Source organism: Gopherus evgoodei, chromosome 1 (genome assembly GCF_007399415.2).
Source record: "Gopherus evgoodei ecotype Sinaloan lineage chromosome 1, rGopEvg1_v1.p, whole genome shotgun sequence".
Taxonomy (NCBI): domain Eukaryota; kingdom Metazoa; phylum Chordata; order Testudines; family Testudinidae; genus Gopherus; species Gopherus evgoodei.
In genome coordinates, this window is record NC_044322.1 from 235,861,777 (window position 1) to 235,886,937 (window position 25,161).

The following is a 25,161-nucleotide window of genomic DNA, read 5'->3' on the forward strand; positions in this document are numbered from 1 at the left end:
CCTCTAAGAACCCCTACTTTTTCCTCTGCCTTAGCTTGCAGATGGGGCATATTTCCTTCTGCTCATCTGAGAGACACTTCTGCTATCTCTACTTTTTTTTTTCTGGAGATTTTATTCAATCAGAATTTAATCAATTAGATGTGGGGTAAAGTTTTCAGTAGCGCCCAAGTCATTTTTTAACATGAGTTAGGCACCTAAGTCACTGACATGCTTTTCAAAACTTTGTCCAAAGTCGAATTGAATTGAATTGGTCACGTACTAACCGAATTGTTGATAATACTCGTTTGACCCTATAATGCTAGATCTATGTATATTTGGGTTTTCTACTGCATCTCTTGGAATGGTATCTGAGTGGGAGGGAAAAATAGATTTATGGGCTGAACACCTCTAGATCTCTGACAGTGAAGAGGAAAGATGAGACTGTCTTTTCACGTCCTTTGTTCTAGGTGTTGCTGGAATGGCCACTCCTAGACATTTTTCTACTGTTAAGGCCTTTTGGTTATGATCTACCTTTGGGTTTTGAGCAACTGTCTCCTAGAGTTGGGATTTCAAATTCCAAGTTTTTGTTCAGCCCAGTCTCTACTTTTAATCACTGTTGTTCCTTATTAAGTCCCTGTTGTTCCTTCGAGAGCCTATTTTTGGAACTGTAGATTGACAATATAAAGAAAGCCATATGGCAGGGGATCCCGGGCTGTGGTCCATGGAATACTTGATGGAACGGTGAACTGAATTGGTTCAACATATGAATCTGCCTACCCTGGCTTCCAGGTGTTGATCTTAGTTGAGGGCTAAAAATACATTAATTTTCTAATACTATTTTTCCATATAGGGAATTTCTGTACAGGGATATTTTGTGATCAAGAACATCTCTGTATCCAACATTCTAAAAAAGCCCAAGCTCCACACTGTTGGTGAACCACTAGAGGAGAATCCCCCAGCTAATGGGTCACTCTGTTAGTTCAGGTGGTAATGGTATATGCCGTGCAAGACCCTGCATTCAACTGCTACTAATGACCTCTGCCTGATGAAAGTGTATCAATGCCCTGCATGGAATTCAGCGCTAGATGATTATTTACAACCCCGCCACTACCATCCTATTCGTGATGGGTTCTTTTCAAGATGAAACTGATATCTGAACGTGCCAGGGACATGGTGGATATAAAGCACAATTACTTTAAGGTTATTGTCTTCTACCTTGACAGATCTGCAAAATGCTTCGAATCTAAGGTCACGGTCCTTATCTGGAACAGGACGGTCTCTGGTTGGCTCATGGCTGAAGTTAAACAGAACAGATGAAAACTTTCTACTCTATGCACATTTAACCTATGTCACTTTGCCACTGCATCGAATTTTAACAGGTGAAACCTTTCAGATCTTCCCATAAATACCAGAAATGGTCTAGTCCCCAGGTGACGCACACCTGTGAGTTAGCTAGTGTCTTAGTTTTATAGGAAGCATAACCCTATCAAATTGATATTTTCTTTGGTTTTTCCCCATATTCACGTCAATTGAATACTGCCCAGTTAGTTGACCTATGTCACAGCCACAACATAGGCTTTCAGTAGTGGGGTTGGACACCCTTCATATATTTTGCTCTTGACAATCTATGTAGAACTCCTAAACACTCTCCTCCCATTGCACTATTTTCAAGGGTTTCAAGGACCATGGAAGTTGATATACAAGGTGATATATGTACACCAGTGCGCAGATTTATATCCAGCTAACTCCAATTTGTCTACTAAAGACAGAAATTGTTGATGGGCTGAGGGAAACAACTGGAAGGATCTGCACTAGCGCAACCAATCGAGGAAGCATACAAACCTTTCCATGATAAGGCTGTCAGTCTAGAGTTCCTGTAGGATCCTGGGCTGCTTATGGATGTGGAGAAAGCAGCAGTGATCAAGAATTCTTGTTTATGTCGGTCTGGAGACTGTGGCACTTCTCTTGAGGCAAACCTAACCATGCCCCTCTCAGTTCCAGATTGGAGCATTGTAATACCCTGTCCATGAAGGTACCCTTTAAGACCTCTTGGCAAGTTCAGGCAGGGCAATATTTAGTTGCCCATTTACATAACATTTCACGCTGTAATACAACTGTGCTCCATAGTCTACATGGGCTCAAAGGTATTTTTTTGGGTACAATCAAAGGAGCTGGGTTTGGTCTGGGAAGGTATTTGTTACTTGAACCTCCTGTATCTTAGAATTCATCTCTCTCTCTTCATGCTCCAGTCCACCAGTTGAGATCACCTGGGACATGTGAGCTGATAGGTACTAGATTGGTTTGTCTGTGTGCAGAACTTTTACCTAATGAAATCACTTCTTGCAGTTCCAGTAAAACTCCAAATTTATTGCAATTCAAGGAACATTATAAACATTATCTATTTGTCAGGGTCTTCCTGTGAGGTGGCTTGAAGAGGGGGTAGACTTGTAATAGAGGAGCTTTTATTACATATCCAACTAACGCTGAAAGAGAGAACTGACGTGCCTATCATGCCTCCAGTTGCACTATCTTATTATAATAATAGCTTGCAACTATATGCTAGTTTTTATCCAGGGATCTCAAAGCACTTTACAAAGATGCATCAGTATTAGCTCTCTTTTACAGACTGTGAAACTGAGGTAATGGCAAATGCTGTAGATAGCAAAGATATATATGGATAGCATTTTGCCCTTTTGTTGAATACAGCCATCAGTGTAATTCAGAATAAAACTACACATCTAAGTTCTAGTCTTATAGTAAGAATTGGCCTTGCACAATTAAAAGTAGACTCTGAAGAATATTTGAGGAAAATAGGTAACCATAGATACAGATTTATCTTAATGAATAACTATTTATATTATAAAATCACCTCTAGGTTGTTGAGAATATCTTTCTGCTGCATAACTGGAACTTTCACCAAGACCCATCTCTCTTACTATAAGATTTTGGAATAAGTAGAAAGTGTATGGTTTCTTCTGGCATTTAATACTTGTTTATTGGTTGGCATAAATGCCTCCATCCTTAAATATTTGCTGATAGCTCACACACCCTTCTGAGGCTCTGCACAGGAAAACATTTGAAAGGCAAGTATCAGAGGGGTAGCCGTGTTAGTCTGGATCTGTAAAAGCAGCAAAGAATCCTGTGGCACCTTATAGACTAACAGTTCAATCCTGAGCTGATGGTGTCAAATTTGACAAAGACTGTGAATGGCTTGCCAATTACAGAACCAGTTTCTCCTCTCTTGGTTTTCACACCTCAACTGCTAGAACAGGGCCTCATCCTCCCTGATTGAACTGACCTCGTTATCTCTAGCTTGCTTGCTAGCATATATATACCTGCCCCTGGAAATTTCCATTACATGCATCTGAGGAAGTGGGTATTCACCCACGAAAGCTCATGCTTCAAAACGTCTGTTAGTCTATAAGGTGCCACAGGATTCTTTGCTGCTTTTATTTGAAAGGCAGGCTTACAAGAATCTGTGTCTACATCAACCCACAGCTGAACAGAATCTATCTCTATATCTATATATCTGCGGGCGGTCAGCATTTCAGCATTGATGAATCTGCCATGTGGGATAGCTCTTTGTGGGAGGATGTTTAGCTGTCTTTGCAGATAATTCCCAGAACGAGTGGCTATAATCACAGCTACAGTGATCAGAGGGGAAAACTGGATAGAAAGATGTACCTGGTTTCATTGTTTACAAGTGTGAGTGGAAGCTAGTGAGAATCTCGAATCCGTAGTAATACCTGATTTTTGCAACTTTGTGTGAACTTATTTGATCTGCCTCCTAATTATGAAATATAAATCAACCCTCTTTTATATCAAATATTAATCATTACTCTTTTTCTGTTGCCTAATTAAGGAGAGACTGGCAGCCCAATTTCTAAATCTTATTAAAATATCTCAAGTGCCAATTTAGGGGGAGGGATAGCTCAGTCGTTTGGACATTGGCCTGCTAACACCAGGGTTGAGAGTTCAGTCCTCGAGGGGGGCCATTTAGGGATCCGGGGCAAAAGTCTGTCTGGGAATTGGTCCTGCTTTGAGCAGGGGGTTGAACTAGATGACCTCCTGAGGTGTCTTCCAACCCTGATATTCTATTATTCTAAATACAGATTTAAGTGTCTGCCTTTCAATGCCCATGTTGAAAATGAGGCCTGACTCTCAAAAGTACTCTTCCAAATTAACATTTTGTTGGATTAGAACACAGCAAAAATATTCCAAAATCCCTTAGGTTTTGTGTTGTCTGTAACCAAGGCCAGCAGTCAATGTTTGTCTCTGTCTCTGAGTAGGGTGACTAGATGTCACATTTTTATAGTGACAGTCCCGTTTTTTGGGACTTTTTCTTATATAGGTGTCTATTAACCCCCCAACTCCATCCCATTTTTTCACAGTTGCTTTTTGGTCACCCTATCTCTCAGGCTTCAAGAAAACCAGATGCTCCATTGGTCTGTGAGAACAGAATTCGGGTGCATTTCTCAGTGGCAGCAAAAGCTTGTTTTGCTACAGTAATTTCTTAGTGATGGGGCTCCCAGCAGTTCTCTTGGAAGACTATTCCACTGTCGAACAATGTTATCTGAAAGGATCCCCATGCAACTGCACCTTTCCTGTCAAAGGACCTCATACCACTATAGAAACTATACATTGGATCAGTTGTCATCTCTCTCTGATGAGACACAGCTCTTGTTTATCACTACACTGTTATAATGCAGAACAAGAAATTAATAGGAATTTGGCAGTATACAATGTGACAGTTCTGCTTTTTAATCCTCTTCTGAATTAGTGTGAAAACAATTTGACTAACATGCAATCCATGAGTAGATCACTGGTTCCTCTGACTTGCTGTTTAACAATTATAACTTTTTTGCCAGATATTCTCAATATGATTGTAACTTGTCTTCCCTTGTCTGTTTAGATATTCTGGAAGTGCGGCAGAAACCAATTCTGATGACATAGCAGAGCACTGGGCACTGCCTTGGAATTTTGCTGCCAAGTGCCTATCCATGATGGTTTTCTGTGACAACACTACCATCTAGTGTCAGGAATATAAACCTACACAGAAAAAACGGAAAGTTAAGAATACCAGCCAATTAAAGTGCCTCTCTCTTCCTTCCTCTGCTGTCATACACCGTCTGCACACAATAGTAATACATCTCTTTAAAGTGTTCTGACTAGAGGACTTTCAAAAACAAAACCAGAAGGGGCTGTGTTTAAAAACAAAATCAATGCTTTATGAACAATTTGTTACTGTGTTTACTTTATAACTGAGAAACCAACATGTACAGAATGTGTTGAACTTTATTTTCATTGAGAGAAACAACTTTAGAATTTCATAATGATGTACCAATGAACTTTGTTCATAGACTCTTGTCCATGCCCTCCTTGTTATAATGGCTTTGTGTGCATGTGTGTGCAAGAGACAATAGAATATTTTGCTAGTCAGAAGGGGTAAGGAAAGAGATGCAACCAAGGTGTGCTGCCATTGTGGTATGTGCAGTTGGTCAGGATGGAGCTAAAATAATGCTTTCAATGCTCTTTTTCTTTTGGTGTGTCGTTCCTGAATTCCTAAAACAGTTTTATTCCGTGATGTCTGTTTCCCCATTTACCAAAGAACAGTGAAGACTTCCTGCTCTAGAATGGTCTAAGGGAAAGAGCCAACATAAGAAGGGAAGAAAATGCTGCTCTAGAAAATCTGTAGTCCAGTTCCAGTACTGCTGCTATGATGTAGGAGTAAACCCAAGTCTTAATGTACAGAACAATGGGAGAGCATAACTAGACTCCAGTACCAAACACGTTCAGATTATTATTATCCTGCACTCGCAGGACTGCAGCGTAACGAGTTCTCCTCCCAGAGGCTTTTGACTGACTCAGCAATTTCCCTGGATTCTGTGTGTGTTAGTTTCTGTGATGATTCACTGTACTGAGGCACAAAGGGTTTTCTTTAAAGACAAGCTTAAGTATAGTTCTTCTCTGAAAAGTAACTGAAATGACCTTGTGACCTCGTGGGAGGCTTGCGGTTGTGTGCTGTGCTTAGCAGTAATGCATGTTTTTCTAAATAGCAGCCCTGTAAACTTCTCTGGGACTCTGAAAGTTCAATTGGTAAATACTCTGCAACCAGCATTCAGTAAACAATTCTGATGGGGAGCCAGAATATAAAATAGTTCCCTTTCTTAGCACTGCAGAGCCAATGCAGTAACTGGCAGACTCTAAAATACACACAGGAAGGAGATCAGTTGAGAGAGCAGATGCTATTCTTAGTTACTTTTCAGGGCTTGTCTACGTGTATAAACAAGCCCTCAGAATATAACCACTCTATGCTCCATGCTGGCATTGCGGTTACCAACATGTCATGTGCTTAAAGCCTAAACCTTTGGTTTTCCCTTTGACCTTTTCCCAAACTGCTTTGTTGTTGTTCTCTCACTAGCATCAGGTGACTTTCAAGTAAAGCTTTACAGCTTCATTTCTGCCCAGAAGCCATGGAAACGGTTCCACTACAGCTTAAAGGTAGACTGTATCTTTATTGCACGCCCAGGATGATGGCTCCATCTGGTAAGATATACTTGTCGGTCTGTTTATAGTTACACTTTAAACCTAAATTAGAATATGCATTATTGGAGCCTAAGGCTGGAAGAAGTCAACTTAATGCAAAGTGATGGTATTTCTAACACTGGCAATGTGAACACACTACAAGAGACTGTAGGCCAATTTCCCATTCACTTTAGGCAAACTGTTTCAGCTCTAAGTAACTTATTAACCAGCAGAGTTTATTTTGTTAGTGCTAACCAATATTACTGCAGATTAGAGACGATCTTAAACATTGTTCCTCTAGTCCCTGTGTCGACAATTAAATCACTTTTTGGCAACCGAACAACCTCCAGTCTTTGTCTTGAGCCTCTTAACATGCCCTAATTCTGCACTTTTCATACTGCTGGGCTAAGCAAGTCAATACAGTTTCCCTTTAACTGTTCATTGCAGTGGTGAGGGAGAGGAGAGAGAATATTTGTACTTCTAGAGGCAATTAGAACATTTGAACCAAATACTCTGAGATTAGTAAATATTCTGAATATGAAAATTTACCCATTTGGAAATGTGACTTAGATGTCTGAGTACTGTTCTGTCTCCAGCCATTTTTCCCCTCTCCTGCCCCCAGGCTGACGTCAATATCGTAGGATTAAATAGCCTAAATTCTCATGGGCTGGAGGCCCAACAGTTCATGCTGTGTATATTTTCAGGATAAATGGCAAACACGGCATGATACTAAACTAATCAGGAATGTACGGACAATTCTAGGATCAAGCAGTACAAATTCTATAGCCTTATGCAAGACATACTGTCTTGCTGTATTGTGTCTGGACTGGAGTTTTGCTAATGTCTAGCTTTCAAAGAGCTAGTCTGCCAGTTGTTTGGTATATTTTATACTGTGTTAACTGATCTGCCACAGGCACTCTGAATGAAGAGTCACCTTTTTGACTAGCCGAAATGGGCTGTAACTGCATGAGCTTGGACAACCACAAGAAATACAAATCCATGTGTTTTGAATGTCATTAGTGCTCTGAGGAAATTGCTAGATGTACCAGACTGTAAAATAGCCCTTCTAAAAATCTGAAGTAGAACTCTCCGTACAGCTCTAGTCAGTTGTTTTCTGTCAAGTGAAAAGCTTAAATATTTGTAATGAAACCTAATGCTCCAGAGTAGGAGGATTTGGGTTTTTTTTATTAAACCCGAAGAATCAAAACCTACAGTCCTCGCAGGCAGGAGTCCCAGTGGCATTAGCAGGAGGTTGGCTTGAGTGAGGCTGGCAGATTATTTGGACCTTGAGTCTCTTAAAATGCCCTTACTCTGCACTTTCATACTGGACCTTTAGCATATTATTGCACTACACCATATAAGAGAATGTGAGGTGGGAGCCCCTGATCTTTTTATTTGGAATTTTTCCATCCTGTAGCTCCAAAGCATTAAATCAATGGAGCTGAGGCTCCACTGGAATAAAAAAAACTACCAGGGAATGTACTGAAGTGTTGTTGCGCTCCATAAGTATACCATATAGATGACAAATACGAGTAAACAAGGTTTTGTTTGCCCAGTTACTGTTTTGACTATTGCAGCAGCAGCAATTTTAATGATGTATACTGAAGCTTGACAACTAGAATGGAAGTTCTTGTAGTATGAGAAAGCACTGTGGTTAGCATGAGCCTGGAAAGCTTTGCTGCTCAGGTCAATCTGTTAATCCGTTGGTTATTTGTGTTTGATCTGATCGCTTTTTCCATTGTGCTGCACAACCACCACCTTTGGAGAGCTGAAATTGGCCATATTCATCATCCTTGGGATAAATATAGAGACAGATGTCAAATACAAGCGTGTAAGAAATCTGTTTAGGTTGAAAAACTTAATACGAGCTTATTACACCTTTAATGTTACCATTTCAAGACATTCTCCGTGATCAATTATATTGTATTAGCAGGGCGGTGATGTGCCTTAAAGACCACAGTGTATGTAAAATTCCATTCAAAGTCTTTACAATTCCCTACAACCACCACAGGATGTCTTCCAAGTCTGTCCAACCTCTTGCATATGTAACATCATTGATAGAGGCCATTCTAGAAATGTATAAGCTTGAGCAGGCTTGGTTCACCTAACTTTGAGAATAGGTTCACTTTCCTTCTCGTTAGATTTACTCAACCATGAGGCAAAGCTTGACCGAGGCAAAGCCACATGAACCAATCTGGGTTTGCATAGTCCCTGTTCAGAACCATAAGTCAGGTCACCTTGCTCACCATAGCAAACCTGGCTTTGAAACGAAAGTAGGAGAACCTCAAGTTTTGCATAGGTTGAAGTGTGATGTGACCTGAATCATGCTGTTATCCACAGCCCTCCATTTGCAGAAAGGATGTGATGGGCTTTTCTAAAAAGAGGGATACATTTAGTTTGACTTGCAAGGGGAGATAACATATATTTAATTTCCAAAATATCTTCTTATACCAGCATTCAGTTCTGAAACTTCTAAGACCACAACTGGATCCATGTAGCTACAGCCTTATGTCCACATATGCAAGTGCTTGTAAATCCCCTTTGACATTGCTTTCAGCCCGTCACTGTAAGATATTGCTTTCCAGCTGAGTTTGTTTTGTCACCTACTTTTTCCAAGTCTCAAATCTTCCTGATAAAAATAGATGTAGGGTAAAACTTTCCAAAGTGCTTAAGTCCCAGCAACAGTCAATGGGACTTCAAAGTTCTTAAACGCATGGAACAAAGGTACTTGTGAGAATTCTACTAGTGCTACAGGGACAGCCATCAGAAATGGCGAGTTTAACTGTACTTGGCAGGGCTGGCTATTTCTTATGGACCCACCTTATACGCATTAGCAAATGGTCCTCATGGCCTCCACAGAGTTGTCATCAAAAGCATTGGGAATTGGTTTCTCTGTGATCACAGCCCAGAGTTATCTGGTGCTACCCCACTTTGTATTATTAAATGTGACTGAACCAGACTGTGTAGAAAGTGTGTGTTGAAAGTAAGTAGAATAGAACCCATGTAGAAAACCGGCTAAATGAACAAGTTGCCTGTACACAAACCTTAAATGAAAAAACAGTATTTTACATCAGAATGTAACTGTACAGATGCTTGGTCAGGATAATATAAGACTGCAAGCAGGTTACAGTGTTCAGCGTTCTCTGTGTACATATATAAATATATTCTCAGACTAATTTTAACCAACTAACACTTGTTGCATGGTTTTTTTGCCTCATTGATCATCAGCATTGAGTGACAGATGATCAACTGAAAATCATGCTGGCACTGCAGCTGAGCCCCTTGAACAAAGAGCAGTGAGAACACCTTTGTGCACCAAAAATAAGACTAATGTTACTTATTGCAACATGAAGAAAATGTTGAACCCTGCACCCAATAAACAAAGACCTCTTCAATGACCATATGTTTTGTTAACTGTATTTTCTTTGTATTGTGTCCTATATGTTTGAGGATAGTATGAATTTATATTTCCAGAACATTACAAGTCTTTATTTTAAGCAGCAAGTTAGAAATTGGTTGGGATGATGATGTGAAACATGTGCGAAGGTCCACCAAATAGGCAATTATCTGAAGATGAGTATCCCATTTACTGTTTACTTTCATTTGACCTTGAGTAAAAGATTCCTCTTGTGTGACTAACAGTGGCTCCTTGTGTGATCACTTCAGTATTTAGGGGGAAATGCAACACATTTTTTTAAAGGTTTTTCGTATTTTCAATTAAATACAATAGTAAAAAAAATCTAGTGTCTTTTAAAATTGTGTTTTCCTTGTAATTCTCTGAGTTAATGGCTACATAACTCATTTATGTATCTATCTATTGGAAAGGTTTAAATAGAATGGAATATTGAGACATGACTAGCTGGAATTTTCTTTTTCCTGACAAGTTCAGGTACTTTGAAAGTCTGCACATGGTGAGGTATTATTAACATGAAATGATCCCTTGGTTTATCTGAATCAATGTAAAAGATGAGTTGTCCCTTTGGAATTAGTCCACAGCAAGAAGCTAGAGACACTGATTCTTAAGTCCTTATTTAGGCAAAATTGGCATGGAGTTCAGTGTCATCTTTGCTGGGATAAGGAATGCAAGCTTGGGTCTTTACCCCTCATTTTAATTTTATCTCTGAGCATCATTTTAAAGCACTGAGTTAGATTTTAAACACTTTTTTTTAAGCACTATGCATTTTTTAAAAAAACATGGTAGCTTCCCCATGTCGAAGAATCAAAATTTTGAAGAGACAAGGCACACCACAATGCAGCCCCTCCAGCCAGTGTGTACTGTATCATACATGCACAGCAATACCTAATAACTTGAGAAGAAATGGAGAATGGTGATCCATTATTCAAACTGAAAATTGGAAGTGAGGGATGAAAGAAAAAGAGAGGGGAAATGGGACACGTTAGGTAAGAATCCCAAGTGAAGTTCGGTGAGAACAGTGGCTTTTTTTTTTTTTTTGCAAAACATGGAAAAGGATCACAAGTGGTCAGAAACTTAGTGTTCTGCCTCTCCTGGAAGAACTTATTCTTTCTGTGGAATCACTGAGGGGAAGAGGGAGAAGAGTGTAGAACCTACACACTTATTCCCACTCATAAGGCCCCTAACAAATTATTTAAAAACAATCCATCCCAAGGCTAGCTGACCATCAGCATAAGACTAGAAACCACACAATGGAAATAAGTTTTCCAGCCAACAATGCAAAACAGCCAAGAGAAACACAATCCTCCCTAAAAGCCCTAGCAAAGAACTAGTTTTTGCAACATCCCCCAATGATCAATAGCTCGGGGTTGCTAAAGGGCTTTTATGCCTTTGGCACTGAAATAGCCTCAATTTTTTGAAACAAGGGGATTCCAGCTCAGGTGCTTGTGCTGACTTCAGTGTAACATGCAGAAAGAGGCAGCCTTCCAAGTCAGGAAGTCCAAAACTGTTTAAGGTATAGGGTTTGACCTATAAAGCCTTAAACTATTCTGAAGTCACTGGTCAGTCACTGCAGAGTACAGAACACAGGTACTAGATATTCCCTGGGATGGATACCATTTAATAAGAAGGGTAGATGTATTCTGTGCAGGCCTCAGCATCCAAATGGATTAAAAAAAAACAAAACAAAAAAAACCTTCCCTGCCTCCTCTCATCACATTGGACCATTGGGTCCATAACGAATTCAAATGAAGCATGCCATGTCCTGGAGTTCCCTGGGCTTTCCCACTTGGCTGCTCACCACCTAGAAACTAGATTCTTACATGGAATATACATTTACTTGAATGTTTCTTATTTTGGATTTATTACCTTTATCTGGGGGGAGGGAGTATTACAAAATCTGTAGTTTCAAGTTATCAGGCACGACTAGCTGTTTATGAAAGCTATTGAGCAACTGACATATGACTTGTTTGATGCTGTCACCCAGTAGCATCAGTGGGCAGAAGTGACCTCTGTCTTATACCAAAAGAAACAGCATTGTTAAAACAATGTAGCAATAAATCTTGTGCAACAAAGATTCCCTGTGTTGGGAAAGAATTAGTTCAACTTAAGCCAATGGTTTTCAAGCTGTGGTCCACGAACCCATGTGGGGGAGGAGGGTGCAGACTACATCTGAGATTTCCAATGGGGTCTACCCTGGGGCAGGGGGAGAGGGAGAAGGGTTGAAAAAAACACACTGCCCTAAGCAGGCTCTGGAGCCAAGCAAAGTTATTGGCTAGCTTGTCATTTGCAGAGATGCTCCGTATGTTTTGATATTGTATGATTCATAAGTTTCTTGCTTCCTCTTCATAGTTTAAGATTCCCTTGAATTATCTTTCTATTCAGTGATGTAAAAGTGGTAACTCACTCCACAGATTCAGAGAGTGTTTCAGGAGAAATATAGACTATTTTGTAGGAACGGTTACTCTGGGCCAATAAAGACCCCTGATTGGCAGCTGTGGTGGATACGTTGTGTGCTGACACTCTGAAAGCAAAGCCTGTTGTGAAGTATGCATAGCCCAAGGCTACCACCACTCAGTGCACTTCGGAAGTGTCCCCACCTGGGGTACATTGCTGAGGTAATAGTTTTACTACTGGGTGAGTCATCTAATCATCTGCTAACAGCTGAAAAGGGAGGCCGAAGGACATAAGGGGGGAGGCAAGAAGAGAGGCGGGGGAGTGACCAGAGAGGCCCAAGATTTCAGAGGTGAGAGCTCTCTTCAGTCCTGCTCTGCATCCGGGTAGTAGGGAAAGTTTTGGGGTGAAAATCTTAGGCAGTGGGGGAACAACTGTTTATGAAGCACACTGTAAATAAAGCACATGGTGTTGAACTGGCCTTTGGCGTGGATGAGGACTGTTTGCACTAAGAATCCAAGGCAGGAGAACCCCCACATTTTGACACTTGTCACTTGTTCCACTGTTGTTTGTGCTTTCTAGAACATACCAGGTAAAAAGTTGTGGGGGAAGGTTTGGAGAGACATAGGGAAGAGAAAACTAGGAAGATTCTGGGCCTGCTTCTCCTCTGTGACTCTGACATGAATTGAAAATCAAGTAGTAGCTCTGCCCTAGTTAATAAGCATGGATAAAACCTCGGTAAGGAAAACACAAAGCTGAGGACAAGTCTTGCCTCCAGGAGTGCTCAGACCATATCTCTGGTCCCATACATCTGGCAACAAAGCATCTGCCTCAATGAGGCAGCAAACACCCCTTAGCTAGAAATGGCTAACAGCAGGCTGTTCTAATGACTTACTGTGAAATTTGCATCTGAAGAAATGGGTTTTTACCCACGAAAGCTTATGCCCAAATAAATCTGTTGGTTAGTCTTTAAGGTGCCATTGGACTCCTTGGTGTTTTTGTGAAGTTTAGGTATGGGAGGGAATCTGCTCCCAACTTAATCACACGCAGGGAAGTACTGCTATAGAATTTGGGTTCTCTCACTGCTCATTTAGTATCAGCAGCTCCTGCATGTTCAAAACCAGCAACAGTGGGATTTGTCAAAGTGTAGGACTATTTCTTTAAAAACTGTCTGACTATAAAAAGGAAAAGGAAGGAATCAAAGTGTCCTCTGGGCTGCTGGAAAGGTGATTTGTGAGGATCCCCCTAATTAAGAATCATACCTTAAAAATCAGTTTGGTTAATGAACTTTGTTTTGGAAAATAGACAAATATACTTTTAGATCCTGTAGATAATTTTCCCTACCTGTTACAAACAGGTAAGGCACAAACACTTATATGCTAAACAATATTACAGCTCTTAGCCAGAAACTTCAAACAAACAAAATCAGGCTAAATCAGCCATCCCTCTAATTAGAAATAAAAGGAGAAACTTAGTAACTGGCACCAAAAAGCTCTTTTTTCCATACTTTATACAATTCAGAACTTCCAACTCCTCAATTTATAAATAGATATGAGCCATGCAAAACTACCTCATTGCCCATGGTCGCTTTTGATAGGCAAAATTTCTGTAGAGAAAGTTGAGAATGTAATTAAGAATTTAAAATCCAGTAAAGCTCCAGGTTCTAAGAGGTTTTCTGGAGAGCATTACAGAACTCTAAAGCGAGTGCTGGGCCCTATTTTAATTGTATAAAGATACATTGCAGAGGAATGAAATTGCAGATTCTTGGAAAGGAATAGAAATGGCAGTTATTCCTAAAGAAGAAAAAGATCCTACCTATTGTGCATCATACACCCCCTAGATCTTTAACTGTGGATGATGTGGATGCTAAAATGTATGCCAAGATATTAGAACAGAGATTGTGTCCTCTTGCCCAAATATATTTAGCTGAACAAGTCTGGTTTCATTGCTGGCAGGTATCTAGCTAATAACAGCAGCAGAATTCTCTCTAATGTTAATTCTAGCAATTCTTTCCATGGGCTGCTTTCATCAGAGAGCAAGGCGGCCTTCCACAGGCTGGAAGGGAAGCACTTCAGGTTGTGGTAAGCTTTGGTTTTGAGAATCAGTTTTATAGGGGCATACCATCCCTCTACTCATCTTCAAGCATCTGCTGTGGTAAGTGGTCATCAATCTCCTCATTTTGTCTAGGGGAAGACAGGTGCCTTTTCACACTTCCCTCCCCCTTCGGCAATGGAGTCAGCTGCAATAAATGGGAGAAACAGCCCCTTTCTAAAAAGGTATTAAAACACTGTCTGGACTAAACACAAACTAATTTTGTATGACACTGTCATGTTCTATAATTTTTAATGAAGCTTCTGCTCCTGCAAATACAGTTGATGTTGGAATTGGTGCAGGTAGCAGGCTTCAAAATAAACTACAATTGTCAAAAGAAACATTTTTTATTCCTTTCCCCATTAAAACCTATGTAGCAAACATATTTAGGAATAAATATTGTGGAGAAAAAATTTAAGGCAGGTTACCCCTAGTGTGGATAAAATTTGCAGGAATTAAACAAACATGCAATGTTTCAATATACATACATACATACATAATTTATTTCTGAAAACTTTCTAATTCTGGACATACAACAAAACTCTCAACTCCTTGGGACTCAGTGGAAAAAGAGAGCGCCTATCTTCTAATCTAATATATGCAGGGGCATAATCACACCAAGTTATAACTCTCAAAATTAGTGGTTTGGGGCCAAATTAGCCAACTTCCTAAAAACAAATCACATCAATCCTGGAATAAGATCCATGAGTTGCAGAATAGCGTATAGTCCCTGACATCGATTCATATCTTGTCAAACATCCACCAGATGCTCATTTTCTAAGTGATGCAACAAATTTGCACATGCTCTTCCCACACAGCATGTGTACACTCAATTAACCTAAAGTGGCAGTAAGCATCTCATTGCAATTCCCTCTCCACCCCCTCATAATATCCCCTTCTCGAAAAATCTGATCAAAAAAGCTTGCCATTGACAGAGCATATACATTGGCAAAGGTGAGGAGTTTACCTTGCTAGGCTCCCCTTACTTAAAATATATCTGACTTTCCACTGAACTCTAAGACTCCATTGCTCCTTATTTAATAGCCCAAGTATAGAGTATTTTAAAAAAAAAAAAAAGACATCCTGAACACAACGCCCCTCACTCTAGCTCACCATTCCTGTTGGAGTTCAAGGTGGCCCATCTGAATTTAAGTAGCCAGGCTTTCCCCTGCCTCATCAGGGTCCTGCAGTAGCTTCCTTTTATTTGATCTGGCAAAAATGACTCAAGACCCCAAATAATTCAGCTCCTGCCCTTTACAACAGCTCAGTCCTTGTCAGCTGGCTCCTGGATCAGCCTCAACAGGGGATCAGTCCCCCAGCTGGTGCCATCTTTCCCATGCAACTTCTTCCCTGAAAAAGCATTTCTTCTGGGTGGAAGCTGGTGGACTGTTAGTGTTTGTACGTGAACAAAAGACCATCCCGATTTAATTACCCTCCTGGCAGCCCTGTATTACTCTCCATTGGAATTTCAGTCCAATGTGGACCATCTGTCTCGTACTGGGAGAAGTTCACAGTTCCAGCATGCTGCTCTGCCTTATCTCCACAGCAATCAGCTTCAAATTTGACCAAGTACAGCCCCTCCCAATACAGCTATGCCCTGCTCAAGGTGATCTACAAAAGGAAACAGTTTGGATGTGTCCTTCCCAGGCTAAGGAAAGTTCACCCTTTCCCCCCCTCAAATGTTTTTCAGAACATTTTACTTTTGAAACTAGACACCCAGGTCACTCTTCCCTTGGTTTGCTGCAAGGCAGGAAACTTCAGCAGAAAAGGTCTTTTCCCATCTCTTAAAGTTAAATAGCTGTCAGGAAAATAAAAATCACTTCCTTTCATCTAGTTTTCACCTGCATGGTTTGAGCTATTAAATTTCAAGCTAAATGATTACAGTTGGGCAAGATAATCAACTGAAGACACACTGTATTAGGCAACCTTAATTATAGACCATATTACCAGTTCCATCTACTTTGTGATGACAAGTATTTACTTTACCATTTTTACTTATTACTAGTATGTTAAATCTGGACAACCAAAAGAAGGGAGAGAAGAGGCACACTTGGCAAATATCTTTGCCTGTATTGTAATTCTCCCACCCCCGCAGCTATTCAGTATAAGGCTGCTGGAGGTGGAGTTGTAGTTTCTGGCTTTGCTAGTAAAAGCTCCTGTTGAGACCTGGATTAGCACAGCTGTAATTCCTGGTTTTTGTGAAAACTTTCCCATTTTCTCTTGGCCTGGCTTTGTTCTAAAGATCAAATTCAACTTTGGTGCAAACAGGTAAAATTCCCTTGTAGTTAGTTGTTATCCCTATTTGCACCAGAGCAGAATCTGCCCTTCAAGCAGCTATCACTTCCCCACTGGAACTATTTGGCATTGCAGTCATAACTAAAAGCGCACAGAGTCAAACATAAAAAAGGGTTGTTACATCTCCCATTTTATTCACATTTTCCATTGAATTTGTACATTTTCTCAGAATGTATTAGAAATAACATGTAAGAAGTTACATGACAAATCTATTATTCAATAAAAGATCAGTTCCTATGCAAAAACTTGAGCTTTTTGCAGTCTATTTTGACAATATCGAAGAGTGAATTGTTACATTACTCAATTCAGTAGCCTTTAATTGATTACTAATTCATGAAATTTGAAGTTGTTTAATTTTGCTTGCACATGTACCAGCCACAAAATTTAACAAATGCAAATAACTTAAGGCATCAGAAAAGTCTTGAGACATTTGAGAAGTCATGGTGCTGCAAAATGAACTAAATCAGGTAGCATTCTTAACATATATTACCTGTTATGCTTAATTACACATTCATTTTAAAGATGCATCACTGTAGATTTGTTTAACTAGAATCTTGCTAGATTACCATCAACAAGAGAGGAGTATGGGGCAAAAGCATGTACTCAATGACCCACTTCTTCGCTCTGAAAGCATCAATGACCCACTTCTTCGCTCTGAAAGCAAGTAGTTACACATACAGACTAAAAGATTGCAAGAGGAAGTTATAGGATTCACAGCATAAAGGGTTTTGTGAAAACAGTGGTTTTAATCTTGTTCTTTTTTGGGGGGGAGGGGGGAGAGGAAGGGAAGTATATCCAGAAAGCCAGAGCTCCAAAAGAGCAACAACCCTCAAACCTGTAAAGATTTGAAAAAACAAGAAGTCTACAGCTGTAACAATGAAACAGATCATTTGTAACTCTGATTGGGAAGAACTCCCTTGCACAAATGTGCAACAAATAGCTGGTACTTAATATCACAACATTGAATCAAAGAAGTGTAAGACTAGAAGGGACCTGAATAGGTCATCTAGCCCCATTCTCTCTGCTCAAGGCAGGAGTACGTAATAACTAGTCCATTCCTAACAAGTGTGCTAACCTGTTCTTCAATGACAAAGATGGCAGAACCTCCCAAAGCAATTTGTTCCAGTGCTTAACTACCCAACAGTTAGGAAGATTTTCCTAATGTTTAACCTAAATCTCCCTTGTTCCCATGTATGTCCGTTGCTTCTTATCCCATCCTCAGAGGTTAATAAGAACAATGTTTCCACTCTTCTCCTTGTAATCACCTTTTATGCATTTGAAAACTTATGTCTTTACTCAGTCTTCTCTCTCCACAAACCCATTTTTTTCCCCCATCTTTCCTTGTAGGTCATGTTTTCTAGTCCTTTAATCATTTTTGTTACTCTGCAGTGGACTTTCTATTGTCCACATCTTTCTTGCAATGTGGCACCCAGAACTGGCCACAATAGGCCAGTTGAGGCCTTATCAGCACAGAGTAAAGCGGAATAATTACTTGTCTCGCTTACAAAACTGGTGCTGATACATAGCAGAATGTTAATTTTTTTTTTTTTTTGGCAACAGCATTACTCTGACTCAGCTTGTGTTCTTCTGTAAACCTCAGATCCCTTCCCGCAATACTCCTTCCTAGTCATTTCTTATTTTGTACATGTGCAACTGACTGTTCCTTCCAAAGTGGAATACTTTGCATTTTTTATCAAATTGTATCCTTTTTACTTCAGACCATTTCTCCAGATAATTTTGAATTTTAATCCTATCCTCCAAAACACTTGCAACCACTCCCATCTTGGTATTGTCCACAAATTTTATAAGCACACTCTCCATACCATTATCTAAATCTTGTATCATATTGAACAGAATGTGACCGAGGACTGATCCCCTGCAGAGCCCCACACATTATGCCCTTCCAGCTTTAAGGTGAAACTCTGATAACTACTCTCTGGAACAGTTTTCCATCCAGTTATGCATCCACCTTATACTATACTTCCCTAGTGTGAGGTCATGCAAGACAGTATCAGAAGCCTTATTAAAGTCAAGATATACCATATCTACTACTTCCCCCTCTTCCCCCACCATGTTACCCTGTCAAAGCAAGCTGTTAGTAGTTTGACATGATTTGTTCTTGACAAATTCATGCTAACGGTTACTTATGACCTTATCTTCTAGGTGGTTGCAAACTGATTTGCTCCCTTATCTTTCTGTGTACTGAAGTGAAGCTGACTGGTCTGTAATCCCCCAGGTTGTCCTTATCCCCCTTTTTATAGATTGGCACTATATTTGCCCTCTTTCAGTCTTCTGGAATCTCTTCCCATCGTCCATGAGTTTTTGAAGATCATCACTAATGGCTGAGATCTTCTCAGTCAGCTCGAGTATTCTAGAATGTATTTCATCAGGCTCTCCTGACTTGAACACATCTGACCTCTTCGTTCCATTGTAGCCTCAGATCCTACCTCATTTCCACCCAGCATTTGCTATGTTAGATGTTCAATTGAGACTAACCTTTTCGGTGAAAACAAAGGCCTTTAACACTTCTCTTACCACATTTTCTGTTATTGCCTTTCCCCTCTCATTGAGAAACTAGTCTACTCTGTCCTTGGTCTTCCTCTTGCTTCTAATGTATTGTAGAATGTTTTCTTGTTACCCTTTATATCTTGAGCTAGTTTAATCTCATTTTGTGCCTTAGCTTTTCTAATTTTGTCCCTACATGGCTTTTGGGTTATTTTATGGTTATCCTTCATAACTTGACTCAGTTTCCACTTTTTGTAGGACACTGAGTTTCAGATCATTGAAGATCTCCTGGTTAAGCTAGCAAGCATGGTCTCTTACCATACTTTCTATGCAGTGGAATAATATGCACTTGTGCCCTTAATGGTAGTTTTTCAGAGAGAACTCTCTTGGACTGTTTTTCCTCTTGGACTTATTTCCTATGGCATCTTACCTACAAATTCCCTGTGTTTCCTGAAGTTTGCCTTCTTGAAATCCGTTATCTTTATTTTGCTGTTTTCCTTTCTGTTCATTAGAATCTCAAACTCTATCCATGATCACTTTGACCCAAGCTACCTTCCACTTCCAAGTTCTCAACCAGTTCCTATTTATCAAAAATCAACTCTAGAAGTCTCTCCTAGTTGCTTTCTCAACCTTCTGAAACAAGACTGTTTCCACTGCATTCCAAGAACTTATTGGATAATCTGTGCCCAGCTATATTATTTTCCCAACAGACATTTGGGAAGTCCATCATCAAAAAGCCTTATCCACCTTCTTCCTTGTTAGGAAGTCTATAGTAGACCCCTACCACGACATCACTCGTGGTTGGTTTAACTTCTTTTATCCTTACCCAGACATTTTCAACAAGTCTTTTCTATTTCCATCTCAACCTCAAGGGTATACATCTTTGATATATAAGGCAACAACCTCCTCCCTTTCCCCCCTACTTGTCCTTCCTGAGCAAGCTGTACCCTTTTTATACTAAATATTCCAGTAATGTGTATTATTCCAGCAAGTTTGTGATGCCAACTATATCACAGTTGTGATTATTCACTCGTAATTCTAGTTCTTCCTGTTTATTCCCCATACTTCTGGAAAGAAGACAGCCATGCTTTATCTACAAGGCAAGATACAAAAATTATTTATTGAATTAGAATTCTAAATAAGACAATCTTTTATAATTAAGTAGCATATGACAGACACCCTAATGGTAATTTTCTAACAAACTATTTTTATATTTGCTTTAATAAGTTTTTAGAGCTTAATTTCTAGTTAAATTTTCATGCAAACAAACAATAAAATCCCCAGATTTTGACATCTGTAGACTAATCCCAGAATCTACTTTTTAGGTTTCTCGCTCCGAAAGTGCCCTATGAACTACAAAAATCAAACCATAGTGCCAAAACATTTGTTTTTATAACTCTGGGAGCAAAATAATTTGTGCTGTACAATTGAATACAAGTAAAAAAGTAAATATTTAAGTTCTCCCCATCACACAATTCAAATAACTGAAGTCAAGATACATAGAACTTTTAATTAGACAGATCAATTTTACACCGGTCAAATCTCTATCACTTTTCCCTGTTTAATTTTGTTTTAAAGTGTTAACAGCAAAGATCTGTTGTAATAAAAACTTAGAATTACGATCTTAAATGAAAAACACTGTTTTTAATATTAGACCTAAGACATTTCATACATATACTTTCCTTTTTAAGGGAGACTTTATAGGGTAACCTAATGTAAAGATGTGAGTGAGTATACACTTACCTATTCCCATCTCTCCCATGTGATTCTCCATGCCATTTACTGATACCAATACATGCTTAGTTAAAGAATAAACACCTCCTTTACTCATTGTTTCCCAAACTACAATAGAAAATGTGTGCATTTGCCAGCTCGGGCATTGTGGGGTACAAAGTTTCCAGCATAGTAGATTTTCATTAAGTAGCATCTGTCCCATTGTGCTTCCTGTCCTCAACACCCACCCTCAAACATACAATCACAATTTAAACACAAGAGTTGTTTAAAACAGTAATCACAGTTACAGCAGGACCATTCATTGGCCTCTTCTACTTAGCCTACCCGGCTTCAAGAGCAAGCCAAAACATGCACATACAGAAGTCCCAGATTTCACTCATTTCAAAGGCAAATATCACTCAAGATGGCTGTGCAAGGGGCACGTGGAAAGTTAGTTACATTTGCCTCTCCTAATGAATTTCTGTGCAGCTTGTTTATTGGTCCATATTGCAATTGATGGAAAGCACATTACTACACATCTTTGCACATGAGGAAGTAAACAAGTACCAAGCACAATACCTCTAACTGTCTAATACACAATTGCTCTTAAAGTGTGAGGAGCATAATGTGTGATCTGCTTATCACAAAAGATTATTCCCCTCCATGTGCAGTGACTGGCAGCCTACAAAACAATTTCTTCACTGAAATTTATTTATTAAGATACTGTTTTCTAAAAACAAATGCAAAATTATTTCAGCCCTTGGCCCTTCAACCTGAGCCTGTAAAAACTTGTACACATTGATTTTCATTCACAGAATTAACATGCAAACATTTAAGTTCTGACTTCTGAGCTATGTACCAGCATGACATTCGAAAAAATTGAGGAAACTAACCACACACACACTCTTTAGTGGCTAAATACAAAACCAAATGCAAAAAAGGCACCAATTTACATTTAAAATGGGTATGTCTATACAGCATCAGAGCTTCCTTCCAGGTTAACACTAAATACTTTACTCACACTTTAAGATGTTTCAGTAGTCCAAAAGATAGAACACTGCAGCCAGCCCTACTGCTATATCTGAGGCCAGCAAGTAGTATTCTGCTGCTTTATCACATCACAAAGACAAATATTTAATAGTATAGTACCCAAGTTTACACACAGACTCTTGGCCATGTCAGGAGACATTTACAGCACAAAGATATTTTTTAAAACTTAATTTGATGCTCATGAGACACGCTTAGTACATTTTATTAACAGATAGGGCATGTATCTGCCTTGCCCAGTTTCCTCCACCAAACTGCTTCTGCTGTTGATGTGTCTCAACCATAACCTGGAGAGAGTAGGGAAGAATACTTCTAGGAGAGAAAGTATTGGAGTCTCCTCCCTTGGCCTCTAGCTCTGTCAACAAGAATACCAATTATAGGGCCAGTCTGGTTGTGGGTTGAGAGCTAATAGTCTTCCAGTTGTCCGTGGATACTATTGCACACCATTAGCTTGCTGCAGCAGTAAGCACAACAAAACAGTCAACAGGAATAATGCAAGCAAATCATTTGCTTTGAGGAACCACAGATGCAGTCTCTGAATCCCAACAGTACATCAAATTTCTTAAGCTGAAAAGAATCTACAGAAGCATTGTTACTCAGATACATGATTATTCAGGTGACAGTTCGAAAGATTAGATCCCTTACCAGAAGCTAGCAGACACTTTTTTTTTTAAAATACAAAATCAATCTATTCGGTCTAGAAACAGTTTCAAGAGTTAAACAATTTAGCCTCCTCCTTTTTCAAAAAAAGGAGCTTGCTGCGCTTCACCTTAAAGCCTGTGAAAAACATGTGGTACAACATTTTGTACTTTGATTTCAGTCCATCCAGCAATCACTTTAATTTAAATGTACAAATTTTATCCAAATATGGTTCAAACATTAGATATTCAAAAAAAAGGAGGGAGGACAGATGGACTCTTGTGTTCAGTTAAAGCTTTTTATTAGCCATTTTTGCTTTTCCTCACAAAAGCTTTTCAGAATTCTTGTAACAGTTCTTAGAATGTCAGAGTAGAGAGTTAAGCAGTTAAAAAAAAGAGTAGCAGCAGTTTAGCAGTAATTTCTCAGAGCATTTGACTGCAATATTTTTAGGCCTCCTTTTTCTCCAGTAAAATTTTGTGCAACTCATCTGCATCCTCACTTGTTTTCACTCTTATTAACATAGTGACAGGGACAGTGGAATTCTTCTCATCAATTGGTGGATTGGGAACACAGACTATAAGAACATTGTTTTTTCCTGTTCTTGTGCATGGCATCTTGGGCGGAACCAACACATTCAATAGTATGTTACCTGCATTTGTAAGAAAAGAACATATTAGGTTAAACAAATTATTGGTACTATAAGAAAATGTACATATTAGTAAGCTTACAGAGGAGGAATTTAAGCTTTAGTATGGAATGAGGGATACTCCCTTCCCCCATTTATATTCAAGGGATTCTCCCACCAGTAAGGGTTGTAGGTATGCTTTTATTTTAGGATTCCTTGGGGAAGCCACAGGAAATTGGTAAGGTCCATTTCATTCTGATTATCCATTTGTATGCAGGTGGCAAAGTTTGCAGATGTGATCTACTACAGCTGCTGGAGATATTCTTGTGGGGAGGAGACAAAGGAATTTTGTTTCCCAAATAATATCTATTCCTGTGCTATTTCTAAAATGATGCTTCACTAGTGACCCAGAAGAGATGAAATTCATGGGTACTTCAACAGATTCACTCTGCCACTGCCAGAAAGGCCTCAAGTGGAAGTACTGGCTAACTGACAGTATTAGACAAGTTTAGGTCCAAGGTTAGGCCTCTGTTCTTCTGCCAGTAGAGACTGGGGTGTGTTGATCTTTGTTTTATAAAATATTTGGCTTACCAACAGAGCATCCACAAGGCACCAGGGGCCTACATCCGACCTCTTATCCAGAGGTAAAATGTCAGTGATTTGTAGTTCACAGGAAGGAAAGAAATGTGAAACCTTCCATCCAAAAAAGTGACAGAACAGCAAAAATAAGAGAAGCTGGAGGAACAGTATTAGGGTGAAGAGCACATGTGGGAATTTGTTTTTAGAAGGAGGATGTGTCCCAATGACCAATTTAAACCTCAGCTAAATGAGGAAACGCAACACAAAACGAAATCTGAGTGTCCACATTACATCTATATAAACTAAAAACATAGCAACTACTATTCCAAGACATCAAGCAGAGTCCTTAAGCAGTAGAAAAAAAATGCACTAAACATACAGGAGCTGTTAATATAGGACTGGACATGTTGTAGTAGAATATAATTTTTTATGGTTACCACTGTTCATTCATACAACATATGATGGAAATAGAGTATCACTGTTATTTATAACTCAGGTGTAAGTTAACATATTAAACTACTAAGCGATTTAAAAAAAAATCGCATTCAAAGTTAGTGCTGTATTAGAATAGTTTCAAATTTAAACTCAGCAATATGCATAAACAAAAAATGTTTTCATAAACCTAGGAAATAATTCACAAAACTATAGTAGTATTGGGGGAGGGGAGGAATTCAGTCTTCCATTGTACCATACCAATTACATCTTAGAGGTTTTCATGCACCAGAGCTCAGCAGCACCCTACATGCATGGAATTTCTAGTGTACAATCTAATTCAGATTTTAATATAGAAGAAGACCACCCAATAACAAGCCTATTCCCCATCCCAGACGCAAAAGTCCGGATTTCTACCTCTTCCTAGTGCCCTAGTAGTCACCATTTATATCAGAATGACTGAGACATTATATGGCAATTTCCTGCCATATCCCTGGAAAACCTTATTGAATTAAGTTTAAACATCTTTGTGAGTGTATTGTATTAAATGAATGATTTATATATTGTGGTGGTCCAAGATTGTAGTAACCTCTCTGGGAGAGAAATATGATGTGAACTCTAGAAAGCGATATGAACTTCAAAGGAGTGTTATGTTTTTATGTATTGAACAATATACCAGAGAGGAATGGATTTTGGGGACAGCATCAAGTGGTTTGCCTGGGGAATCTCTAGGGGGGAGCTGAATGCAAATTCCCCACCTTCAGTTATGCATAAACCCAACCTTTTGAGCTGTGCCCTGAGGATAGGACCATTATCTGCTGATTAGCTGTTCCCAGGGTCTCAAGATCAAAGACCCAAGCCTTATAATGGACAAACTAATCCATTCACTGGTGTGCTAGTTCTGAGCTAAGGCTGTTACAGACTT

At 39.4% G+C, this 25,161-nt stretch overlaps 2 protein-coding genes across 11 annotated transcripts in view; one reads left to right on the forward strand and one right to left on the reverse strand.

Moving 5' to 3' along the window:
- The window catches only part of LOC115638087 (uncharacterized protein KIAA0930 homolog), a 137,385-nt gene extending 127,246 nt beyond the window's left edge, over positions 1 to 10,139 (forward strand). For 5 of the 7 annotated variants that reach the window (XM_030539676.1, XM_030539685.1, XM_030539688.1 and 2 more), the window contains 2 exons: positions 1,203 to 1,358; positions 4,892 to 10,139. In XM_030539676.1, coding sequence (XP_030395536.1) covers positions 1,203 to 1,358; positions 4,892 to 4,932 — 197 coding nt within the window. In that variant the 3' untranslated portion in view covers positions 4,933 to 10,139. The remainder of the gene's footprint in view (positions 1 to 1,202; positions 1,359 to 4,891) is intronic. The other 2 variants (XR_003997397.1, XM_030539696.1) reach the window with 2 other exon arrangements.
- An 8,808-nt stretch (positions 10,140 to 18,947) lies between these two features.
- LOC115638168 (nuclear pore complex protein Nup50-like) overlaps positions 18,948 to 25,161 on the reverse strand; it is a 35,083-nt gene continuing 28,869 nt past the window's right edge. For all 4 annotated transcript variants that reach the window (XM_030539746.1, XM_030539753.1, XM_030539738.1 and 1 more), the window contains one exon: positions 18,948 to 23,249. In XM_030539746.1, coding sequence (XP_030395606.1) covers positions 23,047 to 23,249 — 203 coding nt within the window. In that variant the 3' untranslated portion in view covers positions 18,948 to 23,046. The remainder of the gene's footprint in view (positions 23,250 to 25,161) is intronic.